The sequence below is a fragment of the Mesoplodon mirus genome (assembly GCF_964341445.2).
Source record: "Mesoplodon mirus genome assembly, chromosome: 8".
NCBI lineage: Eukaryota > Metazoa > Chordata > Mammalia > Artiodactyla > Ziphiidae > Mesoplodon > Mesoplodon mirus.
This window is the reverse complement of record NC_138984.1, coordinates 36,795,079-36,814,102: the sequence shown is the minus strand read 5'-3', so window position 1 is coordinate 36,814,102 and position 19,024 is coordinate 36,795,079. Positions and strand designations below refer to the sequence as shown.

Below are 19,024 nucleotides of genomic sequence, written 5' to 3'. Positions count from 1 at the left end.
ATGAAGACCAACAATCTGAATATTCTGCAGAAAGAAAAGGAAAGCAGTCTTCAGAACATACACACACACACACACAACACCTAAAATTGATCCTAAATTGAAAATGAAGCAAAAGTAAAAGGTGAAATGTGCATAAGCATACTTTTCCCTCTTATTTTTACCCCTGCTTTACTTTTTTGACTTCTCTCCCATGAAGAAAGGGGCAAGGGTCAGATAGGAGGCACTCAGGGGAATCAGATGATGGACTGGCCTGGCCATGACAGAGGAGCTGAAGCTCAGTTAAAGGAACAGGTGGTCTACGACCCTACAAATGTGCCCTGATGTAACCCACCCACTAAGAAAACACACACTTTCCAGTAATACTGTTTTCCCCAACAGGATCACAGGCAAAACTGCAAACGTTTGTCACTCTTTCAGTTCCTTTTCTGAACCCCTCCTCCAACTGTGCCTGTTCCCTAAACACTTCCAGCCCTTGAGGACCATCTTGGCCCCCCACCCACCCGTAATCTCTAAAAATTTCCTCCCGTTTTCCTACTCTTCATTCAAAGCGTGCCTAACACACAGGCAGCGTTAGGTATTATTCTTAATATGGTGACAGTAATTCACACCACGCAGTGAATGAGATTTTATGAGGGTTTCCTTTCTATTTTAAAAGACATTTAAAATGGAAGGGGAGGGGTTACTATATATGTTTGAACTGGGCCTCCCAGGCTCCAAACCCACTACAGTTCACAAGCGTTCCTGTTAAAGGTTCTCCTAATTTCACCTCCAAGAGAATGGAGCGCCCTTGCTCTTCGTCTGCCTTCTCAGCCACTCCACACACACACACACACACACACACACACACACATCTTATGGATACACACCAAATACATGTGCAAAGTACCACATCAATTGATTTCACTAAGTATGCTTTTTATCAAGCAAATGCTGGTAGTGCTTACAAAGTAGAGTGAATAACTTATGTTAAATTGCCTTTGAAACTGTCAGTTAAGTTCATTTTGCTTGGCAATGCCATTTTTAAAAAACTTAATGCCTGATTTGCAAATCTAGTCAGCTACTTACAAATAAAGTTCCCTATTCACAAATGAGAATGAAATCATTGTCCCAAAGGAAAAAGGAAAAACAAAGCATCTTATCCCCATTTAGGCTCAATCTCATCCTTTAGCATATTAATTCCTAGTACTATGTTTTCCTCCAGATTCGGCAAAAACAGGGCTACTGAGTTCTTCAGGAGGCAACAAAAATTTGGAGAGCTATGTTTGTCCAACTGGCAAACACACTTTTCAATCAGCCACCTGAATTACTTGGGGAGGCTGGAGGCATCACTATTTCCAGAAGCAATAGTGCCAAGTCAACAGGAAGATTACAAGCATTCTGAGTCAAGTTCTCAGACTGTGGCCTTCGGTTTTTCTTGAAAGCTGCTTATAAAAGGAGGACTGAGTGAAACTTTGATATTTATGTCAAGTCACAACTAAGGGGCAGGTTTGCAGAATCAATTGTGTAGCTTTATACTTACTGCACATTTACCACATATGTCCTTTATTACACAGTGGAAAACCATTAAATGCACAGTAGTTTTGCCAAGTGGCATTATGCATTTAACAGCTTTATTCGTTTAACAGCTCCAACTCTCATTATATTTTGCCATGTGGTACACGGGATTTTATGCATTTAACAGTTTAAGAAAGCTCTATGGTATTTTCTTTTCATGTATTTCATACTATGGTTGGACATTATATCTTAGCAAACTGTATTTCAATGACTTCATTGTGAGAGAAAGAATAATCTGGAAAAATCGCTACATCGAAATTGAAATGGGAAACCAATATTTCAATCCTCTTCGAAATTGCTGGATATTCTATGCTCTCCCTTTATTAACATCTGAAAAATAACTTAAGTCAGGTTACTGCAAAACCACAGGAAAAAACGGCTATTCCCAAAACCATATAATTAGTATAAATATAGCATTTGACTATCATTTTAAAAACTTAATTTTCATTAAAAACCACCTTGCTTAATACAATATTCAGTAACTTCCTTCCTTTATAGCACACAACAGAAGATTTGTTAGGGAGATGGCGGACCATTTTACCATTTACATATGTAGGGACGAAAACATTTGTCATGCAAGGCCACAGAGGAAATCAAGCTCAGAATCAAAGGACTCTCAAAATTAAGCTTTAACTAACTTTTGTTTCCTCTACCCTGCATTTGGGTAATTGTTCAACCCAGGGATAAATAAGTAGGCAACTCAACCTAACCCATTCTAGGATAGGGCGGTAGTTGTCCCTTTAAATGAATTGAAACAGAGTAGATCCTATCAACTGTTTCTGCTTTCAGAAATAAAAAACCTAAGCATCTGTCTACCCTTTTCCCTGGAGCATTCCATTCCCCACAATCCCAGCACTCTGAAAAATTGTACTGGATAAGCGTCTATGTTTTTCTGTTAAAGATTGTAGCACTCACTCTGCACTCCCCGATGTGTGTTTTCTCCTGGAAAAACAACTGTATTCTATACATAAAAGAAACACCTGACATTGCAAGGTGTCTCTGGGGCTGAGGAAGAGTAGTTATTATAACAAAGTCATCCATTTCCCTGGTGGGAATAAGAGAGGTGATGAGACCTGGCTAAAACTTGGTCTCAGGAAGATGCTGTTTTGAACACACTAAGTTTTGCTCAAATACCAAAAAGAAAGAAAGAAAGAAAGGATACATAGCAATATTCAGAATTAGGAGAGAAATCATTCAAGGCTGATTCCTTTTGAAAAATAAATTCTTTAAAAGAAAAAAAAAACTGGGTTTTGACTTAGTCTCTATTTTGAACTCTGATGGGAATGAAAGCAAACCGTAGAGCAAAATGCAGAACACGACAGGTTCTCTAGGGATTATTATTGTTGTTATTATTATTATAGGAACAGATGTATTTTTATTGGTGGGAGGAGGAGAACGGTCTAATTCCAGCCCTCACTTTTGCTCTTTTAAAAACCACTCACCTGACTTTTATTTGCAGCCACTTTGGCAAACAGGGCTTGAGACACTTTGGCCCTTTTCATCTCCTGTTGGATCTCGTCATAAATGGCAGCTGTGATGTTGACGTTGGCGCCGTCCACCTTAATGGGGAGGTCTGTTGTCGGTGTCGAGGTTTTGGCCTACCAAGAGACCATGAAAATAATAATTTAAAAAGTGCTGCATTCAGCCCAGCCATCTGTGCAGAAATTATCAAAGGATTTCAGTCAGCTGATGCCAAACTGCATTAGCTACAGAGGGACACTTCCTGTCCATTATTCTAATCAGGTTAATTGTGATTGGAAATAATTGCAGTGCATTCCTATAGGACATGCAGAGTCCTGTCAACCTTGTTCTTTTCCTCACAGTAGCTGAGACAGTTCACAGGTACGATGGCTACTCTGGGCACCAAACTCAAGCGATCACCTAACTGCAACACAAGCATGCAGAACACACACACAGTTACCATTTTCTTTCTGAAAATAGTACACCTTGGAGGAAGAGCCAATTCTTCCAGAAAAAATGAGTAAATGGGTAGAGGTCTCTAAATAATAAATTATTACTCAATTTAATGCACTCCCCTGAGTCTCTCTCATTCTTTATTAAAGCTTTACATATGTCATTCGAGTATGTATGGCTTCCCACCATTATCATCATTATGCTACCCAGACAGTCACCTAATTTCACCTAGGAAATCAGTGGAAATGAAACAAAATTTCATTTCATAAAAAAAGGCTTCAGAATGCCTTTGAAGTGCCGTTTTCATTTTCTTAAACTCATATTGTGGTTTTATGTATTCTGCCGTGCTCGTTTTAATTGAATGATTTCCCATCAGCTTCAGAGACAAATGAAGGACAATATAGAAGGTGTCTGTACTTCTTGGGGTTAGGATAACCCTAAAACGTTTGAATCTACTTGATCCAAAAGACTGCAGAGCATTTGCTCTGGTGTGTAAGGAGAGGGTTCTGGGCAGCCTTCTCAGAACCCAGGGCAACAGGTCAAAGGGAAAAGTCTGCCCCAACCGTTGGATTCCTGAGCATGGCCAGCTGATTTGGTCTAAAGTGGATTGTTTTTTCTTTTCATCCCCCCCCAACCCTAGAATCCTAAACCACTATGTTCCCTTTGTGGATGTCCTGAGCTGTTGTTCCCCTGCTGGATTGACAGTATGCAGGTTTGGAGAAAGACATGGCATGCAGGGTGGACACCATGGGGTCATTCTCAACAGTGTCTTGAAGCCGGAGTTATGTCCTAAGTTCCCAGGAAGGCTTTGATTCCTGCGAGCGCTCAGTGACCTTTGCCGTTCTCCTTTGAATTTCCTGTCTCATACTACTTTCTAATTACTGCAAAGTAATAATAAGAATAATTGATGTAGTACTTTTTACGTGCCAGGCACTCCAAAAAGTGCTTTTTTGTTGTTGTTATCACATCTTATTCTTTTAAGAACACAATGAGTTAGACATTATTATTTTCACTTTACAGATGAAGACAACTGAAAATAAAAGAGGATACTTAACTTGCTGACGGGACATGCAGCAGCAAGTGAAATAACCATGATCTGAACTCAAGTCTCTCAGGCTCCAAAGCACAGGCTCAGGAATCACTGTGCTACTCTGCCTCCAAAAACCTCCAGTTCATAGTGGTGCTGTTTTTACATGTTTCTTCTTGCCCTCAAGTTTGAGCTATTCCCGTAATAGTCCAATCCTCTCTCATCTTTTTCAACAAAACTCCCTTTTCTTCCTAAAACTTCTAATTAACGTTCAGTGCTTTTCCTGTTAAGTGCGTATTTTAGCATACCATTTCTGCCTTTCTCAATGCAGGTTTCTTATTAGCCTCACTGACTAATCTTACCTGACTGGTCAAATCTTCTCTAGAACACTGAGGGCTAAAGTCAAAGCATTGAAATATATGGTTAGGAGCCCAGCCTTGGAATCAGAATAACCAAAGTTCAAATTCTAGCTCTACCACTCAGCCATGTGACCTTACACAAGGTATTTAACCCATCTGAACCTCAGTTTCCTCATCTATAAGATGAGAACAACAGTGCAAAATGGTGAGAATCCAATTCATGCAAAATGTTTGCAATACCTGATACAGTAAGTGCTCAATAAATGATCATTCTTATACTTGTACTGTTGTTTTGTTATTTTTAAGTACATTGAGGAATCCTGGCCAATTGAAGGTTATGAGAAGAGGCTCTGGAGGTTGAATTTGAAACCTGAAAGTCTTCAATTTGTTTTAAACCGATAACAAAGTACTGACGGGGTCTGGAAAATAATCTCCATGGACCTATGGCAAGGTTCTGTGTGTGTGTGCCCTGCATTGCTGGCTCCAACTCAAAGGCTGAATCAGTGGGTACCCCTCTGACATTTATTTGCACAATGAAAGCCTTATAGTACTATGGATCTTTGCTACTGAGATAGTTCTGTAAAGAATTTTGAATAAGTAGGTAATCATGAAATATTTTAAAAGTCTTTAGTAACTTTCGCAATGTTTAACCAACAGAAAAAGAAGAACGTTCCAGACAATGTAAAAATGTCAGTGCCATGACTGTATTCTCAAAACTATTTTGAGAAAAACATTTTATATTTATTTTCAGAAATCTCAAAACTGTGAAATTAAACGTTCAATTTCCCTGTTATACTTGTCCCTAAAGGGCACCTTTATCTAGGAATTTTCTAGACAGGATTTTTTGCTGTTAAAAGAGCAAAATACTGACCTTAACTGTGTGGTGTTGTAAGTTGGTCTGGCTGTGAAAGCTACCAGGTCTTTGAAAAGATGCCTAAGATATAATCTTGTTGGAAAAATATTATGAAGGAGTGGAAAACAAAACACACAGACCTGTGTGATTTTGTAACAAGGAGGAATGATTTTCTGAGAAGAGTTGCCCAATTAAATGGCCATGAAACATGGCTGGATTCTCCTGTAATGATTTAATGGGCTTCAAAAGTGGCAAAAATGTTGGTGAATTTAATAGAAGTAAATATTAGTGCAAATTAACAACTCGTCCAACTCAATAGCTCAACATGTATGCTCCAAAATTTTTAAAAAATAAAAATAAAGATAAAAAAGCTTGTTTACAGTGGTCCAAAGTAAGCAGTCAAGAGACTTATTTTTGGTTTAACAGTAACTAAAATTCATAATTCACTAAACACTAAAGTCTCAGTATCACAGTTTGGCAGTGCACAATAGAAAATTATCTTCAGTTAAAAAATCTATTGCAGAGTGCAAAATATAAAGAGTTAAGTTGTGTGAAAAAATGGATATACTTGAAAAAGCTCAAATATTTCTATTAGAATAAGATTCTGCTTAATCAGTTCCTTAGAACTTACCAGAAAACAAACTCCTATACCCAAAACTATAGTATCTAAGCAAAAAAAAAAAAAAAAAAACCCTTTATTTTCAAAGTACCCATATTTTTGATTTGTACAAATGTGTACCTGTTAAATATTTGTTGTGAAAACTATCACTCAAGAAGGAACTTGCAACCATGCTAGCAACAGTAAATGGGGTGGTTTTACCATAAATCCATTGATTAGTAAAAGTTTAGGGGAAGTAGGGAGTAGGCTAAAAATAAGTGGGCTCAGATCTGAATTGGAAATGACTCTTGGCTGACTTGAGACCTTGACCCTTCAGTTAAAATCTTTAAATCACACATTACTAGATGTATGCATCTGCAGGAGGACCTGAGAACAGAATCCTTTTTTTTTTTTTTTTTTTTTTTTTTTTGCAGTACGCGGGCCTCTCACTGTTGTTGCGGAGCACAGGCTCCGGACGCGCAGGCTCAGCGGCCATGGCTCACGGGCCCAGCCGCTCTGCGGCATGTGGGATCTTCCCGGACTGGGGCATGAACCCGTGTCCCCTGCATTGGCAGGGGGACTCTCAACCACTGCGCCACCAGGAAAGCCCCAGAATGCTTTTAAAGTGTGAAGAAAGGAGGGATGGAAAGCTGAGTCAGGGTCCTGTGGACATCACTGTAGGAAGGAAAATAATTAAGGCCTACATTTCCACTACCATTTTCTAAGGGATCACTGAATGAGCTCCCAGTCATTCTGATCTAGCCGCTGCATTTGCATGCTTCCATCACACACAGGTTCCTCCCTGATTTTGTCTCTTTCAGATTGCATCAAGCAGAACTTAGACTACGCTAGCTGTCCCCTGCCCCCATCCAAATAAATACACAATTGAAGGAAAAGCAATGCTTCGCAAACTCAGCTTCAATACAAATCCCCTAACCCCTTCTTTGATAACCAAACAGCTGTATGTAGACATCTAGTGCTTACCCTGCCACCCACTGCTACCCTCCTGCCACATGTGGAAGAATGGGACTTTCTTAAAGGGACAGAAATGGCATGGATGATATAGTAAAAGATAACCACTAGCATATGGTCAGAGGCTCATATCCTCTGACCCACATGTTCAGTGGATTAAAAAGTCCTGGAATTATGTCTCTTAGTTTTTGAGGGAAAACACAGTAGCAGTGAAGGCAAGATATCCCCAAGGCTAAGAATGAAAAGTCAGTGGAGCAAATATCTCACCTGAGGGGTTCGGGAGGAGCTGGGACTGCTGGAGGCCGATGAGACCATGCTCACATTGGGGTTCATGCTCCGCTCTCTCTCATCCTGGTATATGCGGTCCCGCTCCACTTCCGGCAGATTGAGGAAATTCTGCATAGCCCTCAGGTTTACTAAAAGAGACTGAGATGCTGTCCGAGGGTCTTCTTCCTTACGCAGAATCTCAGACAACAACCCCTGATTAAATGGGAAAAAAAAAAAAGTAGGCCAAGTTATATCTGCAGGTATGCGTGTGTGGTTTCCGTCTTGCGCCCCTCTTCCCCTTTATCTGTTTGGTGTAACCAGCTGGCTGTGATGTCAAGAACCTCAGCCTAATTCCCGAGGGTTCTCCAGCAGGAAGATTTGGTGGGAACGTGCTCACTCTCTGGGGGCTGTGCCTTATTTTGGAACATTCTATTCTGACACTTTATCATCACTGTAATAATCATCAGTGTACAGAGATGCCAGCTAGCAAGGTAGGCGCTCAGAAGAATTGTGAAACTGCAATTACCACCAGGTGCCTCCTACAAGTATTTCAGGAACTGTTAGAACTCTCTCTGCTTGAAACTGGGAACACTTGGCAGTCCTGCTCAGCTTTACAAATCTGCCAAGTTTGGTAAATTTAGTTCCGACATTTAAACAGCATGGGAGATTTACATCGACTTAAAAAAAAAAGTTTGGCTGAATTTCTGTGTGACCGGACACTGTTTTCAATATAGATGTTTCTTATGGCAAGAAGAAGAAGAAAAAAAAAGACACAAAGCAAATGGCTATAACTTGGCCTCTATTAACTTCCCAATCCACACACATAATAGGTTTCCTTGCATATGTAACAGAGAGCACCCAAACCTTTTTATGAGATGCCCTCATGGGGACGCTCCAATCCCACCATTAAAGCAATGGAAGTATAGTCACAGCCGGTAACAGGCCACAGCGCACCTCAGAGAATGCCATGATAGGCTCAGATACTTTCTGATTGTGTGACCCATCCAAATAGAATGCTTAACATAAAAAAACTGGTGTTTTCATGTGCTCTGCTGACAGAGAATTCACAAAGAAAAGAAAAATGTTGACAAGTCTAAAGAAAAGTAGTACGGATGCAAAAAAAAAAAAAAAAAGGCTAGAGACCTGAGTTAGAAAATTGCAGTACTTGGGGCAAAAGCAGATCCATTTCCATTCTGCACACTTGTTAGATTATCACACAGAGGCATCACTTCACATTCCCAGCTAACATCCCTTCTCAGGGCAGTATGAGATCAGGGCCTAGGATTATCCCCCAGAAAAAGCTAAGATGTTAACCTCTGTATCTTACAACAGATGGGGATAACCCCAACTTGTAAAAGTAGATGCCAAAGGCATTTCCACTTAGGGGATATTAATGCAAAGAAACACTATCAGATTTGTAATAGATGGCTAAATAGGCCATATTTGGCCAATAGGCCAAAAAGGCATTGGATACCAAAGAAATATACCATCTCTAGTTGGCCAAAAATCCTCAGGGTAAGGTAGGCGGTTTTTTGTTTTAAAAAATAATGCATTATAATGTAGTGAAGTAAATGTCACTTACAGGAATGTGCATCACACAGTTATCAGCTTCTGGGAGTAATCATCACTCAAAACATCATGTAAGACAATTTTACTATAAGGAACCTACAAGATGCATGCCATCTGATACCTCTTGCCAGTTTGATTAGAGAAGTCTTTACAAATGAGACTATAATATGCCATACAATGAAGCTAGGAAAAAAATGTTAACAAGTGTGTCTGTGTGCGTGAGTGCCCAAGGAAAGGTCAAGGTAGGGCATGTATATAAAACTACCCTACTGCTGAAATTATTCTAAGAAAATCTTGATTTCTTGTCATGCTTTCAGAAAGAAGCAACAAGTGAGACACTTGTCTTCCAGAAAATGTTACACAATCTAAGTATTAATTATCTTTCTGAAATTAAAAGTCAGCTCTGCCTTAAGTTATCCTACTTTCCACTTGGACTAAGCAAACTGAAATATTAATAACAAATTTGTTTCTAAGAGAAAATTCTCCAAATTAATATGTGCAGAAGCAATAGGGATGTGAATTTAAAATCAATACCAATTTCCTATATATACAATGGAATACTACACAGCCATAAAAAAGAATGAAATAATGCCATTTGCAGCAACATGGATATACCTAGAGATTGTCATACTAAGTGAAGTAAGTCTGACAGAGAAAGACAAATATCATATGATATCACTTATATGTAGAATCTAAAATATGATACAAATGAACTTATTCACAAAACAGAAACAGACTCACAGACATAGAAAACAAACTTATGGTTATCAAAGGGGAAAGGGCAGGGGAGGAAGTTTGGGATTAGCAGATACAAACTACTATATATAAAACAGATAACAAGGTCCTACTGTATAGCACAGGGAACTATATTCAATAGCTTGTAATAAACCATAATGGAAAAGAATATGAAAAAGAATATATATATATATATATATATATATGAATCATTTTGCAGTATACCAGAAACTAACATGACATTGTACATCAACTATACTTCAATAAAATTAAAATTAAATAAAAAATTAAAGCATAAAAGACGATCAATACCAATTTCCAATACTAATAAGATACTAAGATTGATATTTTCTGAGCTTTCTTTAACAATGAACTTTGCACATGAAGGACAAGTTGGTATCCACTCTCCTTCTCTCTGTCTTTTTCTCTATCTATCTCGTAAGTAACTTTAGCATTTTACTAAATGTCAGACTACCAAATTTGGAAAAGTTTTAGGATCTACATGGATATATTCTTTATGCTGGTTATATGATTATACTTAAGATCTCTCAAAGGCGAAGTCTGTAAACTCTTTCTTCCGTGAAATTATTTTCACAAATTGTGGAGGACACTATGGCAAAAATCTTCCATACAAAATATTGAAAAAACAAAAAATATTGTTCTAATGGATGAGGTTCAAAATTGTAAGTCTGTTTATTCCTAATCAATAGAAAACAAAATCACTCCTAAGGATAGAGCTCTTTTATTTATTTTTTGTTCAGCTTGGTTTACCTTTTTTTCCCACATTGAAATTGTGGAGTTCCTTCCCCTGCATTTTTTACATGTTGGACAACCTTACAGGGAAATGAATCCATCTCTAAGAAAAATCAAGACAAAGCATCCTTGTAAATGACTGCTCATCAGCATCACTTCTGAAGTGAATGAGACACAATATTTGTATTTTAAGGGGTTGGCGGAATATACTGTTGCCTCTGTTTTATTCGCCTAATTGAAGATAAAGTCTCAAACCAACAAGGTGGCCATTACTGCCCTAGAGAATGAGAACACTGTTCTAAATTATTTACTTAAAGTCTCATCTGTGTAACCCTGGTCCCAAAACAGATTCTTTTTACCTCAGACATTTTCAATAACAAGTGGCTAACTGGTGGGCACAAGAAGAGTTTTAGTTGTTTTATTGAGCCTTCTTCATTTTGGTTATGTGCTTTTAACGACTTAAGCAGGGATTTTTAAAAACATAGTCAAAATTTTGCAGGCACATAAATGTAAAGCACGTTTTATTTAGTTAGGTTAAAATCATCATAGGGGAAACAGATCAGAAGAAAATGTATGGCATAACTTAAATATACCACAAATCACCCCACCTAATTATCAAGATAAGTAAATGTTTATCATACTGAAACTGTCTTGAATAGAACATAAATTAATAATTTATCTTGCATAAATATTTCTAAAGCCCTTGCTACTATGTTGTCTGGCATTTAATTATCAACCAGCCAGGCAGGAGGTGTCACTTGGACATTCCCATTATGCAGCCTGAGATATAGAGAACATGGCATGGCACCTGGGCACTGAAAAAAAGATGTACTTTTATGAATAGAAAGGTCATGAATATTGAGAATGTGAAAATTGAGGGAAATTAATAAATTAACCAGGATATTGCTTATTAAAATTTCATATCAGTAATCTTATTAAAACATATTGCAAGTATTCAGTAAAGTGGTCATTAAGTGTTTTCCTCATCATAGGCAAGAGAGCCTTCTCAAGGGAGAGATTATAAACAATTCTCTCCATGGTGTTAGCTGAGGTTGTGTAAGACCAGGAAACATGTTGACTGAAAAGGAGTAGAACAAACCTCTGCACACGGGAGAAAGGCACCTTCTACCAGAGCTCTTGGGTTACAGGTCACTGAAAAAAGAAGGGAGTTGGGCAAAAAGAGCCTCAAATTGGCCTTCTCCCTAGTCTTTTAATGGAGGATTTTGTAAGCTTCATATTATTTCCAGCACCAGCAAAGAATACATGAGGTTGGCAGAAAATTTCAATAAAAGCAAAATAATTCAAAGCACAAAACAAGAGATAATATAATGCCATCTAGCTTCATTGCTAATACAGGCTATCTCTACAGACAAAACAAAGAACTGGGGCTGGGAATTCCCTGGTGGTCCAGGGGTAAGGACTTGGCTCTTTCACTGCTGAGGGTGCAGGTTCAAGCCCTGATGGGGGAACTAAGATCCCACAAGCCACGTGATGTGGAAAAAAAAAAAAAAAAGAACTAGGGCTAATTTTTTAAATAAAAAATTGCTATGCTTATTATTACTAGTATTTTAATAATATTTGTGACATCTTAAATGACCTTAGAGTTTCTGAATCTGCAATTTCTGTTGAAGAGCTTTCTTATTTGAAGAGCTTTTCTTATTATTATGATTTTCATATTCCTTCAACAATTTATATAGTTTGTTCCAAATCGTTAGTGTGCAAAATACATGCTGATACTCAGAAATATTTGGGAAACATTACCATGACAGGCTCTATAAAATTTACTTCCAAGTTTCTGTACTAGCCCTTGAGGCTTCATCTGGGACGGGTGAGAAACTGCCTTTGATGGGCCCTTGAATCCTCTTAAATCCTTTAAGAGAGCAAGAAGAGAACCCAAGCTTGGGCCAGGTTTTAGGAATCTGAGCCTGAGTCCATCAGACCTCCCAGGTCACTCCAGGAGAGGTCACTGAAGATCATTACTGACTAGATTTTAGCAGATATCTCTTCTTCATACTTCCTAGACATTTGTAATTCTCTATGATTAGGTTATATGTCCCATTGATTATCTAGAGAACCCCCAAATTCAATACGTCTATTGCCAAAAAATGACAGATCAGTCTAGTAATTCACTCCCTATTTACAACTTGGTACAAAGCTCATAAAAGAATGGAAAGATTAATAAGACATAGATTCTGCTGCCAAGGAGTTTACTATATAATGGTTTACAGAAGCACAATGTGAAAGATAAGTGTCATAAATTTCAGATAGAACTAGTACCATCTCAGTTCAAAAGAGGGTGAAAGTATTGCCATCACAAGACTCAGGGAAAACATTTTGGAAGAAGTGGCGTTTAACTTGGCAGGGATTCAAAATGTACATAATGCATAGACATAGAGATAGTGATGAGACCAGGCGAAGGGAGAGGGCAAATGAAGGATTGGATGGTATTAGAACACTTGAAGAAAAAGAAAGAGCATGACTAATCCAGAATACCAAGAGAAGTTTCTGTTTCCTTAAAAGCTTAAAGAAAAACAAAGTGTAAAAACTGATAAAGTGGTAGAAGACTTTTTGAAGTGAAAATAATATAGTCCACATTAATATAATTCAGAGCTACTGTAGTATACACAAACTAACCAGCAAACACTACCCCCAAAATGAAGTGATATTAATCTGTTCAGCCTTTTTGTCACCTGCAACAAATTAGGCTTTCAATATGCAAAACATCTTCCTTCCAGAAAAACAAATGATCATGATTCCATTTAATTGTAATTTAATGAGGCATAATTTACTTTTTAAAGTGATATACACCAGGTGTGTATTGAAAAAACTGGCCCAGCCAAACCCCAGTGCTATTCTTTGGAAAAAGCCTCAAACTAGCCGGAGACTATTTTCATTTCTGTAAATTATATTTCTGTTTACATATTTATTCTAACATAAACTTTTGAAGTTAACCTCCAAAATACTCATATATCATATAACATACATAGCATATCATAGTTTGAAAGTGTTAGGTTACAACCCAAACAAAGATAGATATTAGAATGTCATATAAATCCCAAAGAAAGCTTATATGTATTACTGATTGCAATGCTAAAGGGAAAAATATATGCTTGCCACTTCTACAGAATCATTTGGACTGGTTATTTTAGAGAAAATTAGCCCTATTCCTTTATAATGTATTTTAATTATTAATTGTTGGATGTATCAATAATAAAGCATATAAGCTTTTAAAATGAAGGTCCTTTTCAGAAATCAAGTTACATTTCTTTAAGGGTGTATGGGTTGAAACATATTTACTTTGTAGTAGTGAGTCTGAAAATATATTTTAGTTCATCATTTGCTTAAAACAAATGATGTCCTAACCAATCAAGTTTCAAAGGCACATATACCCCCATTTTATAGATTAAAATTACAGAGGGTCAGAGGTGGAAGAGGCCCTGGCACCCATATGGGCTAACCCCACATCCTGCCACTGAGCACGACCTATCACATAGTTCCCTCTGAAGGTACTCTTCACATTTCACCACCCTTTTTGCATGCTTATTGGTTAGCCTTAACTTCATACAATTCTGAAATGTCTGGTTCCAGCTGACATGAGAGCCCAAAAATGGTATCCTCTGATGAAAACCAGGTGATACCAAATTCTTAGCCTAATTGTACAAAGTGAACTCTTCAGTTTCAGTGGTTAAGGCACAGTTAGTTGAAGCTGTGAACTGAGCTCTTGGCTGAACAGAGTATTGACATCCTACCACCTGAAAGCTGACCTAACGAAATCAATTCTCTCCTAACCTCCAGTCTCATGTCCTTCTAGACATTCCTGAGAGGCATGTTCTCCTCTGCTCACAAATATAAACAGGTTTCCCTGGGTCCCATATTCATAATCTACAACCACACTACAAAGCCAACTACTGAAATTAATTTGTGTTATGCTAAAAAATACTCACCTGCCCCATCACCCCCTAGAGTACTGCTCAGCCATGAAGCCAGAGTACTTAGTCTGATTTGAATAAAAGGTATACAGGGCACAACAATGACAATTTGATTTTTATTATTAAAAATGATGTGTTAAATCCTCAAAGAAAATGTTGTTATTGCATTAGTTTAATAAAAACCTCTCTTTTACTATAATATTTCTTTATTAGAAAAGACAGCCTATGCATATAGCACTTTTGTACCATGGGGGTAGATAGAATTGAGCATCTAAAGGGAATTAATGTACTCTGCAAATATAAATGCATATATAAAAGTTACATTTGCAGACAAATGTTGTTGCTGTAGAGATGTATTCTGTAATGCACTAAAAGACTATGTATATATCTGTATATGTATATACACTGCAGTTGGCAATACTTTCTCCCTCCTTTGAAGGGAGATGGCACTAGTTCTATTTCACATTTATGACACTTATCATCTTTACATTGTGTAACTATAAAACCTCTTTCTCCTATCATATAGTAAACTCCTTGGGAGGAGAATCTGTACATTTTGTGCTTAGAGGTTAGTTGGGGATATACAGGAATATAGAGCCCTAAGAAAGCATCAAATGCATATTTCTCATTTTTCTGGAAGTGGGAGAGTCCCATCTTTGCTAAACAGTCAGGAGCAGGCCCTGATGGACCACATGTTAAAAGCCTAATTCACAATAACTCCAGATCTTCTCATACAACCTATTGAAAATGATAAGATAATAAACACTGAAATTTTGTGCCATGCAAACTCCACTTTAGAACAAATATTCCATGCACCCCAAGCCCACAATTTATTAAATGAAACACTTCCCTCACAGACAGGTTTCTTTCTAGCATATATAATAAAACTTTGCTTGTGCCATCTGACACATCAGAATACTATAAGCATGCAAAACAAAGTTAGTAGGTGTAACAGAGCATTCTCGAAAACAAAGCAGTCTGTGCTTTCTTAACTGCAATCCCCTTGTCCAAGCCACACTTGAGCATGTACCGTGGAGGAACTTAGCCAAAACCAGATTCCTTGGCAACTTTACTACTTTTTACCTACCTAATCTATACAACGATAGATGCAAATAAATAAATAGTCCTGTCTCATTTTCTTCCTTCCCTCCTTATCTCTAGGAAGTCTTAGGTACTGGAATGGGGGATGGTGCACAATCTAAGTCAAAATTTCCTAAACACATTAGCACCAAAAAGCAAAAGCAAACACAGAACTGAACAGGTTCCTTTTGGAAACATTTACCAGTGGTGTTCTCAGCTCTGGGCACATACATGGTTTCTACTAACACCTCAAGTACCTGGCACCATGACTATTGAATTCACAAAGTGCTGGGCCCTGGTTACTCCTAGTTTCCATGAGTATTCTGTGAAACAACTGTTGGCAAACTTCCAAACAATTTACTAGCTTTGGCTACTTTGTCAAAACATTGGCAAAAATAGTACTTTCAAAAACAAAACAAAAACATACATTTATTGCATATTTATATCTCAAATGTATCAAATGCATTCAGATATAAGAAGTAAAGCAGTCTATTAACATATGAGTTGACTCTGTCCTGAAATAATTATAAAACATTATTTTTTCTTGCTGAACATTTTCTGCCTTAGCTTCAATCACCTCCAGGGTCAAAAGCATCTGTTCTTACACAGTACATGCAACATATTACAGTACTTATCATACCACAATGGGATTACTGGTTTAAAAGTCTGTTTATTCCTCATACCTCCTTGAAGGAGGGACTGTGTCTTTCTGCTCTATGATAACAGACATGATTGAGAAAAAATGGGATATGAGTATGAGTTCTGAAGTTAGAATTGCTGGGTTCAAAACTGGGCTTCAACTGGACAAGGATTAATTAATCTCTTTATGGCACAGTTTCCTCATCTGTAAAATTGAGATAATAATTGCACTTCCCTCATAGGATTCCCTAGAGAGCTTATAACTGTACCCTATATGTTAAATGTTCAATAACTGTTAGCCCTCATTATAACCCCAGAATAGTCTCTGAATGCTTAATAAATATTTGTTAAATGAATGGATAAAGACAGAACTAACATCAAAGTACATTTCTTATTTTAAGTTTGCAACTTCAAATATTCAAGGCCCTCCACTTATATTTTGCTATATGGCTTCCCATACAGAACACAGAAAATATTTTTTAAAAAATTTTAGGAAGTAGAATAATTAAAATTATTTGGGATAGAGGAGAATGTAAAAAAAATTTTCATAAATTATCTAAAGTGAAATGGACATTCAGGACAGCACTAAACTAAGATATTCATTTATACTTCAAGGAAGTAAAACCACTTTCCTTCCTTAAGTAACTTTTAAAATCAGCCTTAATCTGCATCATTGTTGAAGCATGGGTCACAATTATTAGTGGATGATAAAATTAATTTAGCATATCATAACTAGTTTTTTTATAACAAAATGCATTTAAATAGATTAGAAATTACCACAGTGTATGAAGATACATGTATTGTTTCATGAAGGCTTTTTTCTTCTTTCATGAATAAATATATAGATAGATAAAGATATAGTTGGAAATGAGACAGAACTCAAAACAGACATACATACATATGTGAACAAATGTGTGAGTGTGTGTATGTGTACTAGCTCATGATGTAAAAATTATTTCTTACTGGGTGTTGTAGCCAGATAAATTTGAAAGTAAATACTGTTGTCTACAGGAATAATTTTAGGCACAAAACTGGCAGATAGAATTTAAACAATCTTGTAATTTCCAATTGACTTCAAAGTGATTCAGTTATATTTTTCTCACAGAATTTTTGGCCTTTAAACTTAATTCACTTTATTTGAACAAACATGTACTTAACCCCAGGCCATCATTTCAATCAATGGCCAAAAAAGGAACCATTTATGTATTTTTTAAAGTTACTTTGAATAAGCAAAGGTGAAAAGCATATAAATAATAGAATCTAAAGCTAGTGTTTCCTTATATTTCTTCTATAAAAATTCTACTTTAATTATAAACATCACCCAGGACTTGGAGAAACTAGTTAAATAATAAAACTAGGCTTTCCCAATAAAAGTGCAGGTCTCTACTGAGACACACTCACTAGAAGTGAAATACCTTATTTAGGACAGAGACTCCTTCATCTGTGTGAAACGAGTCAATCACTCCTTGTTAGAGAATAGTGACAAAAACTTATAAAACCATCATCAAAAGGCAGTCTTTTTGAGTAAAGTAGATAAACCTGAATTTTCTATAATAGTTCAGCAACTAATTTTTAAGGACTTTGCACACTGATCAGGGATGAAAGGAATAGATAGAAGACTGTGCTGTCATATTTCTTTCCTCTGATTCTTTGGTACAAGTTTTGTGAAGGACGGGGAAAAAGGAGTCTTCATATTTTCTTTTACATAAAATGCTCTATTTCAGTTAGATTTAGGAATGGGAATAGGGGTGGTATACGTTTGACAGCTACTGAATCAACATTCTCTTTACCCAGAGCACAGACAGAGACAGCATCTCCCCCACGCTTTTTGGCTGAAATTGCCTAAAAAGTGCTAATTAATGATAGTCTTTATATGTAAGGAGGACTAAATTGAGACCACTATCTAGAGGGCCATCCTTAAGTAACTGAATAACTTTGAGACACTGCTATCCTAGGAGATATTAATATTATTAAAATCTTTAAATCTATGAATTCAAGCCAGTGATTCTGAAATGAAAGAGTACCTATTTTATGAAGCTTGCAGGGCCATCTTTTCCTACTTTATTAATTTAATGCTGAAATCAAAAGAGGGTATGTTATTTGCTTCAAAACCCAATAACATGTTCATGCCTGATCTGCAGCAGTTCATATTTACAGCCCATCTTTCAGTTGGAGGACTTCCTTTTTCTCACAGGTTTCCTTGTCATTTTATAACCAGCTTACTGGACCATGGAGTCAAGACTCCTGGATTTACATTGTATTCTATTCCTGTATGACTTGCTGAGTGCCTGTATCTCTACTGGATATTGAGAAGTAATGACTTGAGACCAGAGGTCAGCTGAGAAAGAATTCTAAATATCTTGGAGGTCAAGTTTTCTACAAATATAAACTGTACATGTAATTAAATCATGCCTATCTTTGGCTAACAATATGTTTAAATCAAGCACAAAGTTAAAAGAGAAGATCCCCCCAACCCCGAAAAAACTAACTGGTAACACACTAAAAGCTCAGACTTCCAAATATTTTGGTTGCTAAAATTTTCATTTTGTTGCTACACATCTCCTCCTAACTGTGCCACTTTGAAATATGTTTAGTAAGTCCTTAGACATTTTTAACCTTAATAATACGGGTGGGCAAATACTATAAACACAGTGCCAATAAAGCATAAAAGCAAAGTCCATGTCATTTCACACAAAGACATTTACATTTCTAGTTGTTGACCTTACTGCCAATTTTTCTGATACATAATTCAATTTAATTTTCCAATCTGCTGAA

At 37.0% G+C, this 19,024-nt stretch overlaps 1 protein-coding gene across 2 annotated transcripts in view; it reads right to left on the bottom strand.

Moving 5' to 3' along the window:
• SATB2 (SATB homeobox 2) overlaps window positions 1–19,024 on the bottom strand; it is a 192,202-nt gene that overhangs the window by 49,526 nt on the left and 123,652 nt on the right. For both annotated transcript variants that reach the window (XM_082630128.1, XM_082630127.1), the window contains exons 8-9: window positions 7,545–7,757; window positions 2,997–3,152 (exon numbers count right to left, since the gene is read on the bottom strand). In XM_082630128.1, coding sequence (XP_082486254.1) covers window positions 2,997–3,152; window positions 7,545–7,757 — 369 coding nt within the window. The remainder of the gene's footprint in view (window positions 1–2,996; window positions 3,153–7,544; window positions 7,758–19,024) is intronic.